This window comes from Carcharhinus amblyrhynchos, chromosome 9, assembly GCF_965287045.1.
Source record: "Carcharhinus amblyrhynchos chromosome 9, sCarAmb.v2.hapA, whole genome shotgun sequence".
In the NCBI taxonomy this organism is placed as follows: Eukaryota; Metazoa; Chordata; class Chondrichthyes; order Carcharhiniformes; family Carcharhinidae; genus Carcharhinus; species Carcharhinus amblyrhynchos.
This window is the reverse complement of record NC_137332.1, coordinates 19,765,382-19,787,853: the sequence shown is the minus strand read 5'-3', so window position 1 is coordinate 19,787,853 and position 22,472 is coordinate 19,765,382. Positions and strand designations below refer to the sequence as shown.

Here is a 22,472-nt window from a genome sequence, read left to right as displayed (position 1 = left end):
ATGGGGAGAACATGCAAACTCCACACAAACAGTCACCCAAGGCCGGAATTGAACCTGGGCCCCTGGCACTGTGTGGTAGTCATGATGTGGAGATGTCGGCAATGGCCTGGGGTAAACACAGTAAGAACTCTCACAACACCAGGTTAAAGTCCAACAGGTTTATTTGATGGCAAATGCGTTTACTATCAAATAACCTGTTGGACTTCAGCCTGGTGTTGTGATACTTCTTACCGTGAGGTAGCACACAGGTAACAGCTGTGCCACTGTGCTTCCAAGGTGATGTCTACGGCTGGAAAAAGCACCTAGCAGGCTTCCAGGATTGTGTAGTGACCTACCTCCACAAGATTCTGCACCTTCTCTGCATCTATAGTACTAAACCCTTTTATAATTTCCGTAACATCTAATAGGTTCACCACTCAATCATCTCTTGTCTACAGCAAAGAAACCTAAATTCTCATGATCGATATAACCCTCTCATTCTTGGATCATTTTATTAAATCTTTGTGCAACTTCTCCAGTATGTTGGTTTTCTTCTTTGTACAGTGGAGACCAGAACTATTCACAGTACTCTGCTTTTAACTATTGCCTTTGTTTCTTTTTCAAACATTTCTATCAGTTTGATCAAACACTAAATATCTTTCAAAAATGCATGCTGACGGGCTCCAGCTGAATATGTTGCTCCCAGCATTTAGAAATTTTATCCTGTGCAGTAGCAGTTTATCCAAAACTAAAATATCTTATTCCATCCTCTGTTTTTTGATAAGGGCTATCATAGCTGCCACTCACTCTTCTGGCACAACTTTTCTTTCCGCAGAAAAATAATTAAGTGGGGAAGCCCTGCTTCTTATTCCAGGTTTTCCTTAGAATCATTGAAGGCTTAGCTATTAATTATTACATTCAAACTTGTCACTTAACTCGTTGTACTCGCAAGTAGCACAATGGTTAACAGTGCTGCCTCACAGCGCCAGAGACCCAAGTTCAATTCCCAGTTTGGGTCACGATCTGTGCGGAGTCTACACGTTCTCCTGCGTGGGTTTCCTCCGGGTGCTCCAGTTTCCTCCCACAGAGCGAAAGACATGCTGGTTTGGTGCATTAGCCATGCTAAGCTCTCGTCAGTGTACCCGAACAGGCGCCAGATTGTGGCAACTAGCGAATGTCACAGTAACTTCATTGCAGTGTTAATGTAAGCCTACCAGTGACCCTCATAAATTTAAACTGTATATGATATCTGCTTATGACAGAGAGTACAATATAAAAATTGATATGACAACTGTACATTCTGAAGGACATTCGGGGTGGGATTCTCCCATAGCGCTGGTCTAAAAGCCAGAAATTCCTGTCCAACTGTCAATGGGCCTTTATGTTGTCTGTAGTTCACCCGCTGCAATTTCAGTGGCGGGAGGGGTGGGAAAATTCCAGCCTCGATCTTTCTCCACTTTTCGCTATTCAGTCAACCATTTTAACAAATGTAAGAGGCATTTATTTTATGCTGCGTACAACAATTGATCTCAATGTAGAATTCACTACAACAGTTGATTTCTTTAAACTAACGTTGAGAAATATGACAATTTATATGACCATAAGCGGCATCAACTCACAAAACGTGGGATGTGTTAAACGCAATGACAATGCTTCCGAATGCACGTGAAGGAATGGAGAATGAGATTGAATATAAATAAGACATGAGGAAATGATGACCAATAGTTGAAAAAGATTGATGATGGAAAAGATTTTTTTTTTCAAATGTGGTGGTTCGGTTTCCGAATCCCGGTCAGGTCTGGGAGGCAGGTGTCATGTGTAGGCTGGAGCATCACCTGACAGGTGGTAGCAAAATCAGAGGAGATGTCAGGCTAATGCCTTCTGGGAGCTGATTGCAAGGTCACTAACAGTGCCCTTGTAACAAGAACTCTCCTGACTGTAGACAGCGAATGAAAATATAGAAAATACAAGAGAAATTTACCAGAGCAGCTCGGCAACGAATGGGAGGAATATGTTTTGTTGTTGACTAAACTTGTTTGGAAATTCCATTTGAAATTCTTTTTGGGTCCAGGAGCAAGGATGTATGTTGCAGTTTTACAGTGCCTTGATGAGGCCACACCCGGAATATTGTGTGCAGTTTTGGGTCTCCTTATCTGAGGAAGGATGTTCTTGCTGTAGGGGCAGTGCAGAGAAGGTGCACCAGACTGATTCCTGGGATGGTGGGACTGACTTATGAGGAGAGAGTGCGTCAGTTAGGATTGTGTTTGCTGGAGTGCGGAAGAATAAAGGGGGAATCTGATAGAAACCAATAAAATTCTAACAGGATTAGGGCAGGGTAGATGCAAAAAGGATGGTCTCAATAATGATGGTGCCCAGAACCAGGGGTGACAGTTTGAGGATACAGGGTAGACTGTTTAGGTCTGTGGAATTCACCACACAGAAAGTGGTTGAGGCTAAAATATTTGGGCTTCAACTCCACTTTCTTGCCCACATTCAGATCCCTTGGGTTCAGCAACACTCACCTGTCTGATAGGCCTATGTTACAGGCCCACTGACTCGATCTCCCTCCTCAAGAACATTCTAAATTCAATGGAAAATGCAGAGGTGACCAATTAGAAGGCTGTATCCAAGAAGGTTGTGCTGGAGGGTGTTCTGATGACATATGTGGGTACAGATGGCCCATATCACCCACACTGCAGTCCCAACGCCCACCTGAAAATTCAGTCAGCTACCCCCTCTGCAGACACTGCCTCATTGGCTGCATATTTCTAGAATTCTCTGTTTCTGTTTCAATCTTTGCCACCAGTATTTAGGAGTAGGAGTTTCATGTTTCTGAAAAACGGGTTCTTGCCCTCAGCTGTTACCTTTCTTGCTAAAGAGATTTTATCTGGCCATAACCAATTGATTCAGAATCAATTTATACCAGTGATAACATAGAATGACAGATTGCACAGCCACACTGATACCACAGCTAGTTCAGAAGAGAATTGTCGTGGGATCAGACATGAAGTGCAGTGTTATCAGAGAGACAGCGAGAGCAAAAAAAAAGCAAGACTCATTGCTTATCCAACGATGGTGTTATGACAAAGAATATCGGAACGAGTCACTTAAACGTTATGAGCTCAATTCTTGCTGGGAGCCTGCAGGCATGGGGCGGATGAAGAACTGGCAAGAGCAAAAACACAAAGGCTCCCAGAGCAGAAATGACAATTACAAGGGGGCACAAGTTCAAGGTAAGGAGGGAAAGATTCAGTGGAGACGTGCAGGGGAAGTTTTTTTACAGGGGGTGGTGGTGGCCTGGAATGCACTGCTAAGTGAGGTGCTTGAGGCAGATATGTTAGCAACATCTAAGACTTATCTGGATAAACACATGAACAGACAGGGAATAGAGGGATGAAAATGATTGGTTGAGATAGGACGACATGATGGCTAACACGAGGGGACATGATGGCTAACATGAAAGGACATAGCTTTAAATTGAGGGATGATAAATATAGGATGGATGTCAGGGGTAGGTTCTTTACTCAGAGGGTAATAAGGGTGTGGAACGCCCTGCCTGCAGCAGTAGTGGACTCGCCAACTTTAAGGGTGTTCAAATGGTCATTGGATAGGCATATGGATAATATTGGAATAGTTTAGGTTAGAGAGGGTCATTAGATTGGTTCCACTGTTCGGCACAACATCAAGGCCGAAAGGCTTGTACTGCGCTGTAATGTTCTATGTCCTATGTTTTATGATTGGTGCAGGCTTGGAGGGCTGAAGAGCCTGTTCCTGTCCTTTACCAATCCTTTGTTCAGCCGAAGCTAACCAGAGGACCTCTCTCACTACATTTCCTGCCCAGCTATTTGCCAATTGGGGAGTTAGATCAGTGGGCAGAAGGGAACACTTACTTGTGACTGGAGGGTGCAGCCTCATTGGGACTCCCACTCCCCCTTGACACTGAGAAGGCTGGAAGTCTGGGAGGGTGGGGCCTCACCAGGGGAAGATGGGGGCATGTGGCTTAAGTGCGTGATTTGGCCTGGGGGAGAGGATCGTGGTTGGGAGCTGGGAGGCCAAAGGTTTGCCTGAGGGCCTTCAAAGTAGCACCTGTGCTCTTCCCCAACCAGGAGCGATGCTGACGGAAACACTTCTCTTGCGGAGGTGGCAGGTCCCACCTCACTTTCACTGCCGAGTGTTCAGACCACTGGGCAGCAACAGTGAATTTTAAATCCAAACGCATTGTGGGGTCCTGATTTAAACTTGTTAATTATGTGGGCATATTCAGACACCTGGATCTCCAAAACAGTAAAAAAAACAGCAGAGGAGAGAGCAATATGTCAGACGCATGCTCCCTATATTTAATATATTTAACCATACCACTATCTCCTCCCATTCCCAGCACCCCCACACATTGCACCCATTTCTCTCTTTACCCGTTGTGGGGGGGGCGGGGAGTTAATGTCAAAGCTAATGAGGGAGTGGGAAATCTGGAAGTTTCCATGAATGGCTATGATTTGCAATGAACACTTGAAATTATTGATTGGGTGTTGCCGCTATTATTTTGATAATGTCAGTGATGAGCTCCAATTCATGACAGAACACCATATATGCACTCAACCAAGAATGTAGTTACATGGAAGAGGATTTTCACAGTAACTTCATTGCATTGTTAATGTAAGCCTTGTGACTAATAAGTAAACTTTAACTTTAGAAACATAGCAACTAGAAGCAAGAGTAGGCCATTCGACCCTTCAAGCCTACTCCCCCATTCATTTTAATCACAGCTGATCATTGAATCCAGTATCCTCATTTCCCCCTTTCCCCTCATGTTTATCCTATCCCTGTCATAGCTGGAGGTGTTACTCAAATAATACAAGGTTCATAATGAAAAAGGTACTCTTGTACAGATAAATTGTAACATATAAATTTATTTTGCATAGACCCTTTGGGATTGCATTATTCCTGTAGATAGGTGGGATGATTGTTCTTTTTCAATACATTAAAAAGTCCCATACATTTGATACTAATTTTGACATTTCTGGATACATTTGTCCATTTATTTGTGGGACATGGGACAGTATTTATTGTCCATTCCAGGTTGCCCTTGAATTGAGTAGCTTGCTGGGCCATTTCAGAGGACAACTGAGAGTCAACCACATAGCTGTGGCTCTGGAGCCACATGTAGGCCAGACCAGGTAAAGACAGTAGATTTCCTTCCCCAAAGGACATTAGGGAACCAGATGGGTTTTCCCAATAATTTCATGGTCAAAGGGATATTCCAGATATTTTTTACTGAATTCAAATTTCACCATCTGCCGTGGCAGGATTCGAACCGGGTCCCCAGCTGAGTTTTGGGATTAATAGGCCAGTGAAAATACCACAAGGACATCGCCTTCCCCTAAAATATAGAAGAATGGAATTCTACTGGCAACATATATTTGAGTTTATATACATCTTCACATCGCTGCATGTTAAAAAGAATGTGTTATATTTAGCAAATAGTGTTTTTTTTAAAAAATCTGCAGATAATTCATGCTGGTTTAGTTTCACAATCTGGCCTAAGGAAGAAGCAACAGCATTTTCTCTGAAAGTTGGGATTTCTCATGCTTTTTTGAGCTGCCTGTGGATGTGTGAAAACACAAGCTGTGACCTTGCTGATCGAATCCATAATACGCGATTTGCCTGATAAGTCAAAGTTTTATGCGGAAACATTTATTCCGCTGCTGTTTTTGGTGCGCTGAAATTATAATATACACAGTTGTACGAAAACTAAGGTTGATCAGGCAAGCAATAATTCAAGCTTCAGTACAAATACAGTGTAAAATTTGATTTCAGGAGAAGTGCTTTATTATAATCTTTTATCTCCTAGAAAAATGATTTCACTATTTAATCGCTTGGAATTTGTGAATCTGGTAGATATGTTTCTATGTGCTGTTTTCTGTAAAAATGGGTAAGCTCTGCATTTTATATCCCAGTAAATGAGGCGAAAAATTTAACTGTGCTTAAAGTCTTGAGGTAGACTGGAATATTTAGGACTAGTAATGTAAGTCGCAGTTATGTTATTCTCCTGGTCAGTTTAAAGATTACAAAGTTCATTTCATACGAGAATGCATTCACTTACCAAAGACCATATGGTGCTTTGAAAATAGATGAAATAGATTGACGTTTCTCTTTAATGTGTTTGCTACTGCTTTTCAGTTACCACTTTTATCTATCAGGCTTTCTTCTGTGTTGGGGGAATTTGGCTTCTAAATCTGAGGAATTGCAAATAAACTTAACGTGGCTTCAACAAACACTTTAAACCACTTACCATGTAAATCTAGTGTGAAAATTATTTCATCCTATAAAATGCCAGCATTTGACAGATACAAAGATAAATAATCCTATATTATGGTAACTGTACGCTTTATCAAACATATGCAAATCAGTACTAATTAGCACTAATTAAGGTTATTTTTGCCTATCTCTCTGGAAAACTGTCTAAATGTTATGCAATCTAGTTAGCACACTGATTATCCTAATTGTTTTATATTGCCTGCTTCTTAATTAAAATATGTAAATTGTGGTTAATTGGTAAATAGTAAAAGAGTTAGCTTGACTCATCAGCAAAAAACAGTGTTTCCGCACTCAATAGATTGTACTGAAAGTTAGCGAGCAATGTTGATTTTTTTTTAAATGATTCCTTGCATGACTTAACGAATGGCCAGCTAGCTATAACATCAAATATTTAACAGTATAAAGGAATATGTGGGACAGCAAGTGACTAGCTGAACAATCAAGCCTGTGCTAAGCTGATGCGTGACAATTACGCTATCAACTTCATTGCACTCTTTCCCATCGTTGTTTATGAAGGACTATGGGGCGAGAGCCAGGATGTGATTGCACTAGGGAGGTGCAGAGGGGATTTACCAGGATGTTGCCTGCGCTGCTTCAGCTATGAAGAGAGGCTGGGGTTATTTTTGTTAGAGCAGAAATGGCTGACTGGCTTCATAATGTAAGAGTGTAAAATTATAAGGGATATAGATAAGGTAGATAGGAAGGAACTTTTCCCCTTTTGTAGAGGGTCAATAACTGGGGTATATAGATTTAAGTCTTTTTTCTTTTTGTCTTATTATTTATTAGTCACAAATAGGGTTATATCAACCTTTGGAGTACTGTGCGCAGTTCTGGTCGCCTCACTACAGGAAGGATGTGGAAGCTATTGAGAGGGTGCAGAGGAGATTTACAAGGATGTTGCCTGGATTGGGAGGCATGCCTTATGAAGATAGGTTGAGGGAGCTAGGTCTCTTCTCCCTGGAGAGACAAAGGTTGAGAGGAGGCCTGATAAAGGTTTATAAAATGTTGAGAGGTATAGATAGGGTGGATTCTCGGAGGCTATTTCCCAGGGCTGAAATGTTCGCTACGAGAGGACACAGGTTTAAGGTGCTGGGGAGCAGGTACAGAGGAGATGTCAGGAGTAAGTTTTTCACTTAGAGGGTGGTGAGTGAGTGGAATCGGCTGCCATCGGTGGTGGTAGAGGCAAACTCGCTGGGGTCTCTTAAAAGACTTCTGGCTGAGTAGATGGGATTTCATGGGATTGAGAGTTATAGATAGTTCTATGGCCTGGTAGGTATGGATATGATCGGCGCAATGTGTGTGCTGAAGGGCCTGTTTATGCTATAGTGTTCTATGTTTATGTGTAACACTGCAATGAGTCACTATGAAAATCCCCTCGTCGCCACATTCTGGCGCCTGTTTGATAGGGAGTATTTAGTACGGCCAATGCACCCTGTGGGAGGAAACCAGAGCACCCAGAGGAAACCCATGCAGACATGGGGAGAACATGCAAACTCCACACAGACTGTGACCCAAGCCAGGAATTGAACCCAGGTCCCTGGCACTGTGAGGCAGCAGTGCTAACCACTGTGCCACCGTGCCGCCCTTAAGGTAAGGGGTAGGAGATTTAGGGGGGAATTTGAGGATAATCTTTTTCACCTAGAGAGTGGTGGGAATCTGGAATTCATTGCCTGAAAGAGTGCGAGAGGAGGAAGTTCTCAGAATATTTAAGAAGCATTTAGATAAATACTTGAAATGCCACATCACCCAAGGCAGCCATGATGTGGAGATGCCAGGGTTGGATGGTGTGGACCCAATAAAAAGTCTCACAACGCCAGATTAAAGTCCAACAGGTTTATTTGGTGCCACAAGCTTTCGGAACGCAGCTCCTTCGTCAGGTGAGTCACCTGGTATTGTGAGACTTCTTACTGTGCCCACATCCTACAAGACTATGGAACAAAATGACTCTCTAAAACTCTGTGATGGTTTTGGTGGGATAGGAGCAAAATAGGCTTAAGCAAAATTGTGAGAATCATATGTTTTTGAGCAAGACCTTTCTGCTTTGAGAATTGCATTTTTTTGAGCAAGATCCTTTCTACTGCTGCTTTGGGCTGAAAACAGAAGTTTTGCACCCATTGTTTACTGGCACACATTTGCAACTGATATGCATGACAGACATTGTCAAAATTCCCCCAGTTTGCAACCCCATTGGACACGATTTCTGCCAATATTACTCAGATACAAATAAGGCACAAAAATAGAAAATGTTGGAAAATCTCAGCAGGTCCAACATCATCTGTGGAGAGAGGATAGAGCCAATGTTTCAAATCTGGATGATTAGTAAGATTAATCTTTCAACGAACAGACCCATTTGGCAGAATTGTTTCAAGAACAGACCTATTCAATTGAAGTGCTAACTGCCTGGAAAACATTTATCAAATTCTTATAAATTTTGGGGAAATTTGCTTATGTTCTTTTTATTTGCTTTGGGGGGGCCATTGCACTGCCAAAGTTAGGCACTTTCTCCTTCAGAGCATATTTTGGACCCACCCACATTACGTGATGTTATCGAGCAGCATGGAGTTCCCAATGGAAGCTTATCCTTGACCGGCATCAAGGAAGAATGAGGTCAACCTGCTATTACATTGCTAACTCCCTCTTACATTCTCCCCATCCCAAAAATGCATCTTGCTGAGCTTACTAGGAACTGAGAGAAGAAAGTCAGCCTTCAATAACTTTGATTTATTGAAAATGGCATGCGCCACTTTCCACCAAAAGGCCCATCACCCCCAGTCAGGTCACTAAAGACCTATTTCAGTGATTGGAAAGGCAAGCATGGTATCAGCCTTTGTGCTACTGGCCCCTTTTGAGCTGCAAGTGGGGGTCCTCCAGAGAGCTGTCTGCTTATACCAGGTGACCAATATCATTTTCAGGAGAATTCACCCTTTCCAGAACAGCTTGTAGGCAATAGCATGAAATGACTTTTCAATTGTTTCATGAATCCCCCAAAGTTCAACTGTTGCACTTTGGGTCTTGGAGTAGAGCTCCTGAATCTATTTCTGAGAAAGTGGAGTCACAAATGGACAAGAGTGGTGAAGAAGGCATTCAGCATGCTTGGTTTTCTTGGCCAGAACACTGAATACAGGAATTGGGACATCTTGTTGAAGTCATACAAGATATTGGTAAGGCCACACTTGGAATACTGTGCACAGTTCTAGTCACCCTATTATAGAAAGGATATTACTGAACTAGAAAGAGCGCAGGAAAGATTTATTAGGACGCTACTGGAACTTGATGGTTTGAGTTATAAGGAGAGTCTGGATGGACTGGGACTTTTTTCCCTGGAGCATAGAAGACTGAGGGGTGATCTTATAGAAGTCTATAAAATAATGAGGGGCATAGATCAGCTAGATAGTCAATACCTTTTCCCAAAGGTACAGGAGTCTAAGACTAGAGGCATAAGTTTTAAGGTGAGGGAGGGAGATACAAAAGTGTCCAGAGGAGCAATTGTTTCACACAGAGGGTGGTGAGTGTCTGGAACAAACTGCCAGGGGAGTAGTAGAGACAGGTACAATTTTGTTTTTTAAAAAGCATTTTGACAATTATATGGGTAAGATGGGTACAGAGGGATATGGGCCAAATGCGGGCAATTGGGACTAGCTTCAGGGTTTAAAAAAAAGGGTAGCATGGACTGAGGGGCCTGTTTCCATATTGTAAACCTCTGTGACTCTAAAGAGGACACCCGTTGTGCAAATTATCTGTAATTAGCTGCAGTCAAATATGTGTGTTAATGGAAAGTTATTCAGAATGCCGATAATCACTTTGGTGATTCATAGAAAGTTGTTCAGAATTGTCCTGATGTACTCCTTATGAAGATATCTGGTTGCCAGGTTCTATTGAGGGAAGACAGGGAATGTTTTTGGGTAGCTCCTGGCAGGATCAAGGTTTACGCAGAAAAAAGCAGGAGTATGGCATTAAGAAACTTTGCAGCCATGAATGAATGGTGGAGCAGGCTCGATGGGCTGAATGGCCTAATTCTGGTCCTGTATCTTATGGCTTTGTAGGAAACTCATGGACCTTTCTTGCCTATAATTAGTGAAGCTGTTTTAGCTGTTGAACTCAAAATGATCCAATAACATCCATTCACCAAAGTGATCACTGGCATCCTGAAAGCAAGATTTCCCTGATCTCAATCCCAAAGGACACTGCTGTTTGCTTCTTCAGAGGAAAGCGTTAACTCGAATGACAACTGATGAGTATGTGCATGAGGAGCTGTTTGCAGTGATGTCAACACTGAGAGGAGATGAACTGTAAGCATCATGGAGACCAGTTCCAGCTGTCTTGGACTTACTTAACATTTGTAAATTGTTCTCATGGAAGTAAAAATTTTTGAAGGAAAGACCATTGCCTGCAGTAAGGTATCTTCTAGAGTAGGAAGCCAACAAATCCTGAGGTTAACCCACAATAACAGAGTTCCCAAGCAAAACACTTGGATTGTGACTGCTGCTGTTTTTTAAGAAAAGAGTGTAAATGCAGAGGCAGAAAGAAGTGGACTGACTGCTGAGGAACAAAGATCTTAGCCATGGATGGGACTATTATTCAAAAGGCTGTTACTTTATGGAAATCATCAACAGGACATTTCCTCCAATTAAAATTGTGCCTTTAACCATATCGTAACATCAACCCAATCTTTCTCCATTCATGGAGAGAGCTTCTTCATCCTGCTGCCATTAGACTTTTGAATGGACCTTGGACCAACTTCGCACTAAGTTGATCTTTCTCTACACCCTACCTATGACTGTAACACTACATTCTGCACTCTCTTCTTTCCTGCTCTATGAAGTATGCTTTGTCTGGATAGTATGCAAGGAGCAATCATTTTCACTGTATCCCATTACATGTGACAATAATAAGTCAAATCAAAAGAATAGAGCCAACGTTTTGACCCTAAATTACTCTTTGTCAGAGCGCTAATAAAGGGTCATCCTGACTTGGCTCTATTCTCTTTCCACAGATGCTGTCAGACCTGTTGAGATTTTCTGGCATTTTCCGTTTTTGTTTCCGATTCCGACATTAGTAGTATGTTGCTGTTATCTTTCTCCATTCACTCTGTAAACAGCAGCCTTCCTGGGCCTCATTACCTCTACTAGGCTCATTGAACAGCCAGCCATGGTTTCAGTTTCTCCTGACAGTAAGTGTTCTCAGGCATGACAAGAAAAGGTTTCAGGTGGTAGCAGAGCTCAGATGTGACCAGAAGTACAAGTGTTGGCAGAAATAAAAAGAGAGGTTAGACAGAGTCAGCAAGATAGGTAGCACCTGTGGAGGGAGAAATGTGGGGTAGAATTTTAAGGATGGCGAGTGAGAGTTGGAACATAGAAACATAGAAATTAGGAGTGAGAGTAGGCAATTCAGCCCTTCGAGCCTGCACTGCCATTCTATATGATCATAGCTGATCTCCATCTCATCCTAGCTCCATTTCCCGATAGCTTTTTATCCCTCTTTTGATCAAATATTTGTCTATCGCTTTCTTGAATCATTGACTGATTCTGCATCCAGTGCAGCCTGGGGTAGTGAGTCCTATAGATTCACAACCCTCTGTGAGAAGTAGCCTCTCCTCATCCCTGCCTTGAACCTCTCCCATCTTACTGTACAACTATGACCTGTTGCCCTAGACTGTTCCAGAAGGGGGAACATTTGGTTAACATTTACTTTATCAATCCTGTTGAGTATTCTATATACCTCAATCAAATCCCCCCTCATTCTTCCGTACTTCAGCAACTACAAGCCCAAACCATTCAATCACTCATCATACAGTAGCCCTGGAATCAATCTAGTTAAACTCTTCTGAATCACCTTCAGTGCCACCACATCCTTCCTCAAAGCAGGTGACCAAAACTGAAGTGTGGTCTCACTAATACCTTATACAATTGTAACACTTCTTTACTTGTATACTCTAGACTTTTTGCAATAAATGCCAAGGTTTAATTTGCCTTCTTATAACATTCTGCACCTGCATACTCATGCACAAGGACACTCAGATCCCTCTGTGCAAATGCCTTTTGAATCTATTTCCCATTTAAATAGTAATTTGCCCTTTTATTTTTCCAGCCAAAATGGATAACCTCACATTTATTCACATTAAACCCCATCTGCCAGATTCTGGCCCATTCCCCTAGCCTGTCAACATCCATTTGTAAACTTTTAATCTTCTCATCACAGCCTACTTTCCCTTCTATTTTAGTTTCATCAGCAAATCTTGCTATGTTACACACTGTCCCTGCTTGTAGGTCATTGACATAGATTGTAAATAGCTGTGGTCTGAGAACTGAACCCTGCAGGACCCCACTAGTTACAGATCACCAACTGGAGAAGGACCCACTTATCCCAACCCTCTGCTTTTTATCAGCCAGCCAATCCTCAATCTAAGCCACTACTCTACCCTCAACCCCTTGAGATCTAACCTTCTGGATCAACCTCTTGTGTGGCACTTTATCCAATGCTTTCTGGAAGCCCATATAGATCACATCTACCGGATCCCCGTTGGCTTACAATGTGCCACTGCCGACTCAGGGAAGAGCACTGCCACTTAATGCTCACTTAAATGTTGTTGATTGGCAGTTGGCAAGACTTCCAGCCATCCTGGGAAAGAAGTCCCACCCATAGAGCTGCCAGCCAATCAAATTGGCACAGTGGTTAGCCCTGTCGCCTCACAGCGTCAGGGACCCAGGTTCAATTTCTGGCTTGAGTCAGTGTCTGTGCGGAATCTGCATGTTCTCCCCTGTGTCTGCGTGGGTTTCCTCCGAATGCTCCAGTTTCCTCCCACAATCCGAAAGATGTGCTGGTTGGGTGCAATGGCCATGCTAAATTCTCCCTCAGTGTACCTGAACAGGTGCTGGAGTTTGGCGACTCGGGGATTTTCACAGTAACTTCATTGCAGTTCTACTTGTGACACTTATAAATAAACTTTAGAAAGAAGCATCATCATCTTTCTTTGGCATTTCTAATTCCTACCTGTTGTTCTTCACCTCCACTGAAGTCAATCAAAAGGAATGTCGAGTATGGTGGGCTATCCAGACTGTACAATATGAACTCCTGTCAAACCTGCACTGGATTTCCAGTGTATCTGAATGTGTCAATAGGTTCATAACAAGCTCCCGTGTCGCTTACTTGAATGGATGTGTGGCACATTCATTTTGAATGCATATCACACATCATGTTTTAACTCCATAATATTTTCTCATAAATACACTGTCTGGAATTATCTGGTTGTTCACACTGGCAGGATTCTCTGGTCCCGCTGGTGTTGGATGGAGATTTGGCTGAGCTGACTGTTTGGATGGCATGGTGGCACAGTACTAAGCACTGCTGCCTCACTGCGCCAGAGACCTGGGTTCGATTCTCAGCTTGGGTCATTGTCTGTTGGAGTTTGCACGTTCTCCCCGTGTCGGCGTGTGTTTCCTCCAGGTGCTCCGGTTTCCTCCCATGGTCTGAAAGACGTGCTGGTTTGGTGCATTGGCCTTGTTAAGTTCTCCCACAGCGTACCCGAACAGGCGTTGGAGTGTGGCGACTAGTTTCACAGCAACTTCATTGCAGTGTTCATGTAAGCCTTACTAGTGACTAACAAGTAAATAAACTGTATAAATAAAGACTTAATTCACCATTCTCACTGGTGGGAGGCGTGAACGGCCAGGAAATTCCGGCCATGATCTTTTACGAGTGTCACTTAACTTGAGATGTTTTAATGGCAGCAAAGAAGCCAAAATACAAAAGGTGTGTTCTGTCACATTTAATAGAGATGCAAACTAATTATTTTGAAGATCAAAATGATGCAAAATATTATCATTACCATTTCATTTTGTAACAAATGTATTTATATTTTTTCCTGTCTGATCTTAATCCTTGGAAAGTGTTTGCGAACATGATTTCTATCACTAACCTTAGGTATGATATTAACGTTATAGGTGTACGCCGTGTAATTTTAATCCTCAAGGTTTTTTGTTTCCATGACTAACAAATTAACTTTTTACTATGATTTCCCAAGTAAGGTTAATGTTGAGGTTAATTTAGAAGTTAAAGTGGTAACCCTACACGCGATGTGGTCCTTTAACTGTCAAATTACAGCACTGAAGTGGATTGTATCAGAGGCTCTAACCTCTGAAATGTATGCAGAGCATCAGCTCATTGGGAGATGTATAATTACATCTTGGCTTATTCATAGAAAACAGGTTCAAAATCATTTTCATTTTTGAATGCCTGCAGGTCTTTGAAGTGATTGCTAATGTTTGAACTTTTCCCTGTGATTTTATTATATCCCTTTATCTATAATTTTCTACATAATGGTAATGTCACAGTATGTTATCCATAGATGTATAATATATACAATCTTTTGAAGTGTTGTTTTTTTTTAATGTACTTAGGCCTTCATTTCCTTACCTTTTCCCTGTTGTTTTTTTTCAACTAACACTGATTAGATAAAAACTTGTAAAGTTAATTATACGCAAAAGCTTATTAGGGTCGTAATGTAAGTGTTTCTTTATGGTACAACACCCAATAGATATATAAAAAAATGTATTTTCACTTTATATTTCCTGCTCATTTGTCCAGTGTGGGATTTTGATAATAGTATTAATTAAGGCATAGTGTAGCAGATCAAAGCCCTTTGTGTCCCAATGCTGCCTATTACTATATACTGGTTAGATGGGCAGCACAATGGCACAATGTTTAGCACTGCTGCCTCACAGCACCAGGGACCCGGGTTCGATTCCCGGTTTAGGTGACTGTCGATGCGGAGTCTGTACATGCTCCCTGTGTTTGTGTAGGTTTTTTCCAGGTGCTCTGGTTTCCTCCCACTGTCCAGAAGATGAGCTGATTAGGTCATAGAGGTTTACAGAATGGAAATCATAGATCATAGAATCTTACAGTGCAGAAAGAGGCCTTTTGGCCTATTGAGTCTGCACTGAACAAAATCCCACCCAGATCCTTACATATTTTACCCACTAATCCCACGCATCTCAGGACGCTAAGGGGCAACTTTTAGCATGGCCAATCAATGTAACCTGCACATCTTTGGACTGTGGGAGGAAACTGGAGTACCCAGAGAAAACCCACACAGACACGAGGAGAATGTGCAAACTCCACACAGTGACCCGAGCAAGGAATCGAACCCAGGTCCCTGGAGCTGTGAAGCAGCAGTGCTAACCACTGTGCTACCCTGCCACCCCTTCAGCCCAACTTGCCCATGCTGCGCCTTTTTTTAACCGTTAAGCTAGTCCCAATTGCCTGTGTTTGGCCCATATCCCTCTAAAACAGCTTACCCATGTGACTGTCTGAATGTTTTTTAAAAGACAAAATTGTACCTGCCTCTACTACTACCTCTGGCAGCTTTTCCGGACACTATCCACCCTCTGTGTGAAAAAATTGCCCTTCAGGACCCTTTTGTATCTCTCCCCTCTCAACTGAAACCTATACCCTCTAGTTTTAGACTCCCCTACCTTTGGGAAAAGATATTGACTATCTAGCTGACCTATTCACCTCATTATTGTATAGACCTCTATAAGATCACCCCTAAATCTGCTACGCTCCAGGAAGAAGGTCCCAGTCTATCCAGCCTCTCTTCATAACTCAAATCATCAAGAATCAGTAACATCCTATTAAATCTTTTCTGCACTTTTTCTAGTTTAATAATATCCTTTCTATAATAGGGTTACCATGCTCCACTGAGGGAGAATTTAGCATTAATCATGTTAAATTCTTCCTCAGTGTACCCAAACAGGCACTGGAGTGTGGCAACTAGATTTTTAGTGTAACTTCATTGCAGTGTTAATGCAAGCCGACTTGTGATTAATAAATAAATATTGCTTTATGATCTTCTAGTCGTGAGTCCACATGATACTGTGACCCCCATCCTGCTGTAGTGGAAAAGTCAAAAATTAGCCCGCAATTTATATATTCCCCAGCAGTTTCTGTGATGTTTTGCTAATATCAGATATCCACTTACGCTATTAAGGCAAATTGATCAATATCCTCATGGAGGGGCTCTTAGAACCCTTCAATGCATCCTTTCCTACCCTGTCCCCCACAAACCCAAGAAGTCAGTTTCATAAGCTAGCATATTTTTGCGCAAGGTCAGTAAATGCCACTTGTGGAAGGAAAATGAAGAGACCAAATTAGAAGGAGGAAATGAGAATTAGTTCACAGCATGTAGATTAGGCTAGAATTCTTTTTCCTAAACCAATGATGAAGGATTACTGATGTGCATCTTTATACTTAACAGGATATTGTGACCAACGTTTCTCCAAGAATTATACGTGGAATGACTTCCGGACCAGTCTACGGCCCAGGACAAAGCTCCTTTCTGAACATTGAACTCATCAGTGAGAAGACGTGCGCGTATTGGTGCAAAAGCATTACTGAATTAAAGGCTGACTTCCCAAATAATGTGAGTACCAGCATTAGTTTGAACTGTCCCCTTGTAGCCAAACTTGGCCGGAATTTGCCGACCTCCGGTCCTGCTGCAATAAATGGAGATTTGGCTGAGTTCCATCCTTGCGGGAGTGGGTTGTGCGAGACCGATGAATTCCAGCCCGTGTTTATTTTACATGAACTGAAGTTACATTAAAATATGAATTATCATCTTTGATTAAAATCTATGATTAATCTTGGATTAATTTTATTCATTCGTGAGTGTCGCTGGCTTGACAAGTGTTATTGCCCCTGAGGACATTTAAGAGTCAACCACATTGCTGTGGCTCTGGAGTCGCATGTAGGATGGCAGATTTCCCTCTCTAAAGGACATTCAATAACCAGATGGGTTTCTCTGACAAATGGCAATGGTTTCATGGTCATCACTAGACTTTTAAGTCCAGATTTTTATTCAAATTTCACCATCTGCCATGGTGGGATTTGAACCCAGGTTACTAGCCAAGCAACAATCCCACTACGCCCTCAATGCCATTGCTTCCTGTGAACATATTGGGTGGGATTTTATGGCCTAGCTCGGGAGAGACTGGAAATTCCCGCCCAAGGTCAACGTCCATTGTCAGACCCTCACTCGTGCTGATTCCAGGGCAGGTGAGGTGGTCGAGTTCTGTCCATTATTACTTTATACACAAAATAAACTGGGATTTAATGCCAGGAATGAGTGTTAAAACAATTCCAAGACACAAATTATTTTCTTGATGGTTGGTTTATTCATACAACGCAGCATTGCACATTTCTGTCTCTTACCTACCAACCAACCCAGTATCCCCAGCAACCCATTTTAAATCATAAAGGAGAAGGACTCCCACATAGAAAGCAAATGAAATCACAGTAAAGAACCTGCTTTTTCTGTTCTCTGCTTCAGGCAGGTCTGACCCACAGTGTCACGGCCTCCGCCGCGAGTAGGACAAGGAGCAGATCCCAACTCCACCCCTGGGGGAACAGTGATTGAACCCCATGTTGTTGGCATCAATCTGATCCACAGCAAATGTCCAGCCAACTGGGTCAATGTGGAATTCTGTTTAAATAGGGCGTAGTTCAGATGGGAAAGTCCTTTCTTGTGCTCTTTGAGTACCAATAAAAATAAACAAATGGACAACTACTTATTGATAGTCCCCTTCAAGGGGCATTGTAACAACAAGATCTAATTAATACATAATTTAAATACTTAATCAATAGCCTCCACTGATTAACTATTCATTAACGATTTAAAGGAAGGATCTGAAGGCACTGTTACTAAGTTTGCAGATGATACAAAGATATGTAGAGCGATAGGTAGTATTGAGGGAGCGGGGGGAGCTGCAGAAGGACTTGGACAGGTTAGGAGAGTGGGCAAAGAAGTGGCAGGTGGAATACAATGTGGAAAAGTGTGAGGTTATGCACTTTGGAAGGAGGACTGCAGGCATAGACTATTTTTTAAATGGGAAAATGCTGAGGAAATCAGAAACACAAAGGTACTTGGGAGTCATTGTTCAAGATTCTCTTAAGGTTGACGTGCAGGTTCAGTCAGCAGTTAGGAAGGCAAATGCAATGTTAGCATTCATGTCAAGAGGGCTAGAATACAACTGCAGGGCTGTACTTCTGAGGCTGTATAAGGCTCCGGTTCGACTCCATTTGGAGTGTTGTGAGCAGTTTTGCACCCCGTATCTAAGGAAGGATACGTTGACCTTGGAAAGGGTCCAGAGGAGATTCACAAGAATGATCCTTGGAATGAAGAGTTTGTCATATGAGGAACAGTTGAGGACTCTACGTCCATACTCCTTGGAGTTCAGAAGGATGAGGGGGATCTTATTGAAACTTACAGGATACTGCGAGGACTGGATAGAGTGCACATGGAGAGGATGTTTCCACTAGTAGGAAAAACTAGAACCAGAGGGCACAGCTTCAGGCTAAAGGGACAATCCTTCAAAACAGAGATGAGGAGGAATTTCTTCAGCCAGAGACTGATGACTCTGTGGAACTCTTTGCACGGAAGGCTACAGAGGCCAGGTCATTGAGTGTCTTTAAGACAGAGATAGATAGGTTATTGATTAATAAGGGCATCAGGGGTTATGGGGAAAAGGCAGGACAACGGAGATGAAAAAAATATCAGCCATGATTGAATGGTGGAGCAGAATCAATCGGCCGAGTGGCCTAATTCTGCTCCTATGTCTTCTGGTCTTAACCTTAGTAAAACAATTGACATAATAGAAGGGACTTCCCCCTGCTCCTGTGGCATCCTTTGTGCAGGTGGCCTGAAGTTGGTTGATGTCAGGATCTTCCAGTCCCGCTGCTGACAATGAGTTTTCCAATTGTTTGCACCCTCCGCCACCAGGGAACCTGTGGTGGGGTGTTATCTTCAGCGGGACTGGCTGGAAAATGTTGGCCAGCATTAACAGTGAGAACATACATGTTCATTCTCTCTGGTTTGTACAGAAAATTTTTATAACGTTGTCACGTCACTTCAGACCCAGGCACTGTTGTGACATTTGTTGTAGCGGTTAGTGAGTGGGTTAAATAGACAGACTTTCACATCCTTTGATTCATTGCAGAAGTTTCAAATAAATGCTTTTTAGAAGGATTAGCTCCCAATCCCTACTGGATCCAATCCCAGTAGAAGCAGTTTTACCATATTCCTTCTTTCAGGCCACTTTTGATGTAACTAGTTTGAAGGCAGCTACAGCGCTTGTTAGTTTTTAAATCATGTAAAGATATGCTAAAATACAGTCTTTTATGATTTGGAACATGACAAATCAACTTCTGTAATGCTGAAGTTATGTTTATCTATGGATTACCCTTTTGGCCAGTAGCTGAATCATAGAATCCCTACAGTACAGAAGGAGACCATTTGGCCCATTGAGTCTGTACTGACCACAATCCCACCCAAGCCCTTTTCCCGTAACCCCATACAATTACCTTACTAAACCCCCTGATACTAAGGGGCAATTTTAGCATGCCCAATCCACCTAACCCACTCGGAAGAAACCAGAGCACCCAGAGGAAAGCCACACAGACGGGGAGAAAGGTGCAAATTCTACACGGACAGTGACCAGGACTGGAGTCGAACCTGGACCCCTGGGGTTATGAGGCTGCAGTGCTGAGCACTGTGCTGCCTAATAATCATGAATAATAATTAATAATAATAATTAATAATCATCTGAACTTGTCCATGTGTTTGTAAGCGCAGTCATCTACCATTAAACCGAAAGGCCTTGGCTGGAATCTTCTGACTGTTTATGCCAGCGGGATGTTCCCATCATGCTGCAGTGAATGGAGATTTGGCTTGTTGCCAAATTCTCCATTTTTGGAGCATGGCCTGAACAGGCTGTAAGATTGCGCCCCTTGAATTTCCCAATGTCCCACCATAACCAAAGCAGGAGAACAGCAAGAGTCCAAGCAGCGTCCGGAACAACCATTTTCTGCCACTTCCCTGGGATTAATTTTGCTGATATTTTGTTGAAGTAAAGCCAAGAGGGTGATTTGATTTGATTTATTATTGCTAAATATATTACCATACAGTGAGAAGTATTGTTTCTTGCCCACTATACGGACAAAGAATACCATTCATGGAGAAAAAAAGGAGAGAGTGCAGGATATTGTGTTACAGTCATAGCTAAGGTGTAGATAAAGTTCACTTTAATGTAGTGTAAGTCCATTCAAAAGTCTGATGGCAGCAGGGAAGAAGCTGTTCTTGAGTTGGTCGGTACGTGACCTCAGACTTTTGTAGGTTTTTGCCGATGGAAGGTGGGAGAGAGAACGTTCTGGGTACATGGGTTCCTTAATTATGCTGGCTGCTTTTCCAAGGCAGCAGCAAGTGTAGGCTGTGTAAATGGGTGGGAGGCTGGTTTGAGTGAGGGACAGGGCTTCGTTCATGACCCTTTATACTTTATTATGGTCTTGGGCAGAGCAGGAGTCATAGAAAGCTGTGATACAACCGGAAAGAATACTTTTTTATGGTGCATCTGTAAAAGTTGGTGAGGTCGGGCTCATGATCTTACACAAAGTGGTAAAGGCAAAGAAGGTAATTATCCCAGTTTTTATTGGAGAGAAACCGTGAGTTGTATTTTTCTTTTAATAACAGTGTAGTGGTGTGACAGGGTTCCCCTCAGACTCTGTCACAACCCTGACCCTTTTTCCTGTGGGAGTGAGAGTGCTACGATCAATTCTGGGTGGATCCCAATCACCAAGCGGGAACCTATCTGTAAAAGCCCCAGGATAGCTGCTACTGCATTGGAATTTCCAAACAATGTCCCAAGCCCCAAAACTGGCTGGGTCTGCGGGAGCCTCAGGTTGAGTGAATGAAGAAGCCCCTCAAATCTCACTATTCTCTGACCTTGATCATGAGGCTCCTGGAAAAGAAGTGCTCCAGTTGCCCTCGTTATGGGCCTTGTGTGAGCCTCCATTGGCTATGTGGGTACACCAGATGGACCCTGAAAGGGGAAAGATAATTGCAATATCACCCCGCACCCTGTCCACAGGACAATCTCACACACACATTGCACACTCCTTTAATACTCCTTCATTACAATGCATCTCACTAACAGCCTGATGGTATACACCTCTCCTCACCTCTGTGTGAGGAAATCCTTCACCAGGCTTTCATTGTACCACTGTTAGTTTGAGGGTAGCTCTTTACTCTAGTATTGAAGGGCTGATCATTCCAATATGCTTGTTTGCTTATTTATTGGTGTCACAAGTAGGCCAACATTAACACTACAATCAAGTTAATGTGAAAATCCCCTAATCGCCACACTCCAGTGCCTGTTCAGGTACACTGAATTTAGCATGGCCAGTGCTAACCAGCACATCCTTCAGACTGTGGGAGGAAACAGAGCACCTGGAGGAAACCCACGCAGACAGTGGCACAAGTGGAAAATTGAACCTGGGTCCCTGGTGCTGTGAGGCTGCAGTGCTAACTACTTTGCCCCCGTGCCATCCCCGCATTCATGTGTGCTGCCCCCCCCAATACATACCACCATTCCCACAACATCTGTGTTCATGAATGGGCGGCATGGTGGCACATTGGCTAGCACTGCTGCGTCACAGCGCCAGGGACCCGGGTTCAATTCCAGCTTCAGGTGGCTGTCTGTGTGGAGTTTATACATTTTCTCCGTCTGTGCGTGGTTTTCCTCTGGGGTGCTCTAGTTTCCTCCCGCACTCCAAAGATGTGCAAGTTAGGTTGATTAGCCATGTAAATTGTCCCTCAGTATCAGTGGGGAATTAGCTGGATAAATGTGTGGAGTAATGGGGATAGATACTATAGAACCATAGAAAATTACAGCTCAGAAACAGGCCTTTTGGCCCCTCTTGTCTGTGCCAAACCATTTTTTGTCTCATCCCACTGACCTGCACTTGGGCCATATCCCTCCACACCCCTCTCATCCATGAGCCTGTCCAAGTTTTTCTTAAATGTTAAAAGTGACCCCGCATTTACCACTTTATCCGGAAGTTCATTCCGCACTCCCACCACTCTCTGCGTGAAGAATCCCCCCTCCCCTCCAATATTCCCTTTAAACTTTTCTCCTTTCACCCTTAACCCATGCCTTCTGGTTTTTTTCTCCTCTAGCCTCAGTGGAAAAAGCCTGCTTGCATTCACTCTGTCTATAACCCATTATACGCCTCTATCAAATCTCCCCTCATTCTTCTACGCTCCAGGGAATAAAGTCCTAACCTATTCAACCTAGGCGAGGTGGTTGTTGGATGCAGTTGCGATGGGCCGAATGGCCTTCATCTGCCTGTGA

The 22,472-nt window shown here is 42.9% G+C and overlaps 1 protein-coding gene across 1 annotated transcript in view; it reads left to right on the top strand.

Annotated features, from left to right (window-relative positions):
* The window catches only part of LOC145347633 (dihydropyrimidine dehydrogenase [NADP(+)]-like), a 710,299-nt gene that overhangs the window by 492,980 nt on the left and 194,847 nt on the right, over positions 1-22,472 (top strand). Inside the window, exon 14 of the mRNA XM_080195279.1 lies at positions 16,547-16,711. Within this exon, the coding sequence (XP_080051405.1) occupies positions 16,547-16,711 (165 nt within the window). The remainder of the gene's footprint in view (positions 1-16,546; positions 16,712-22,472) is intronic.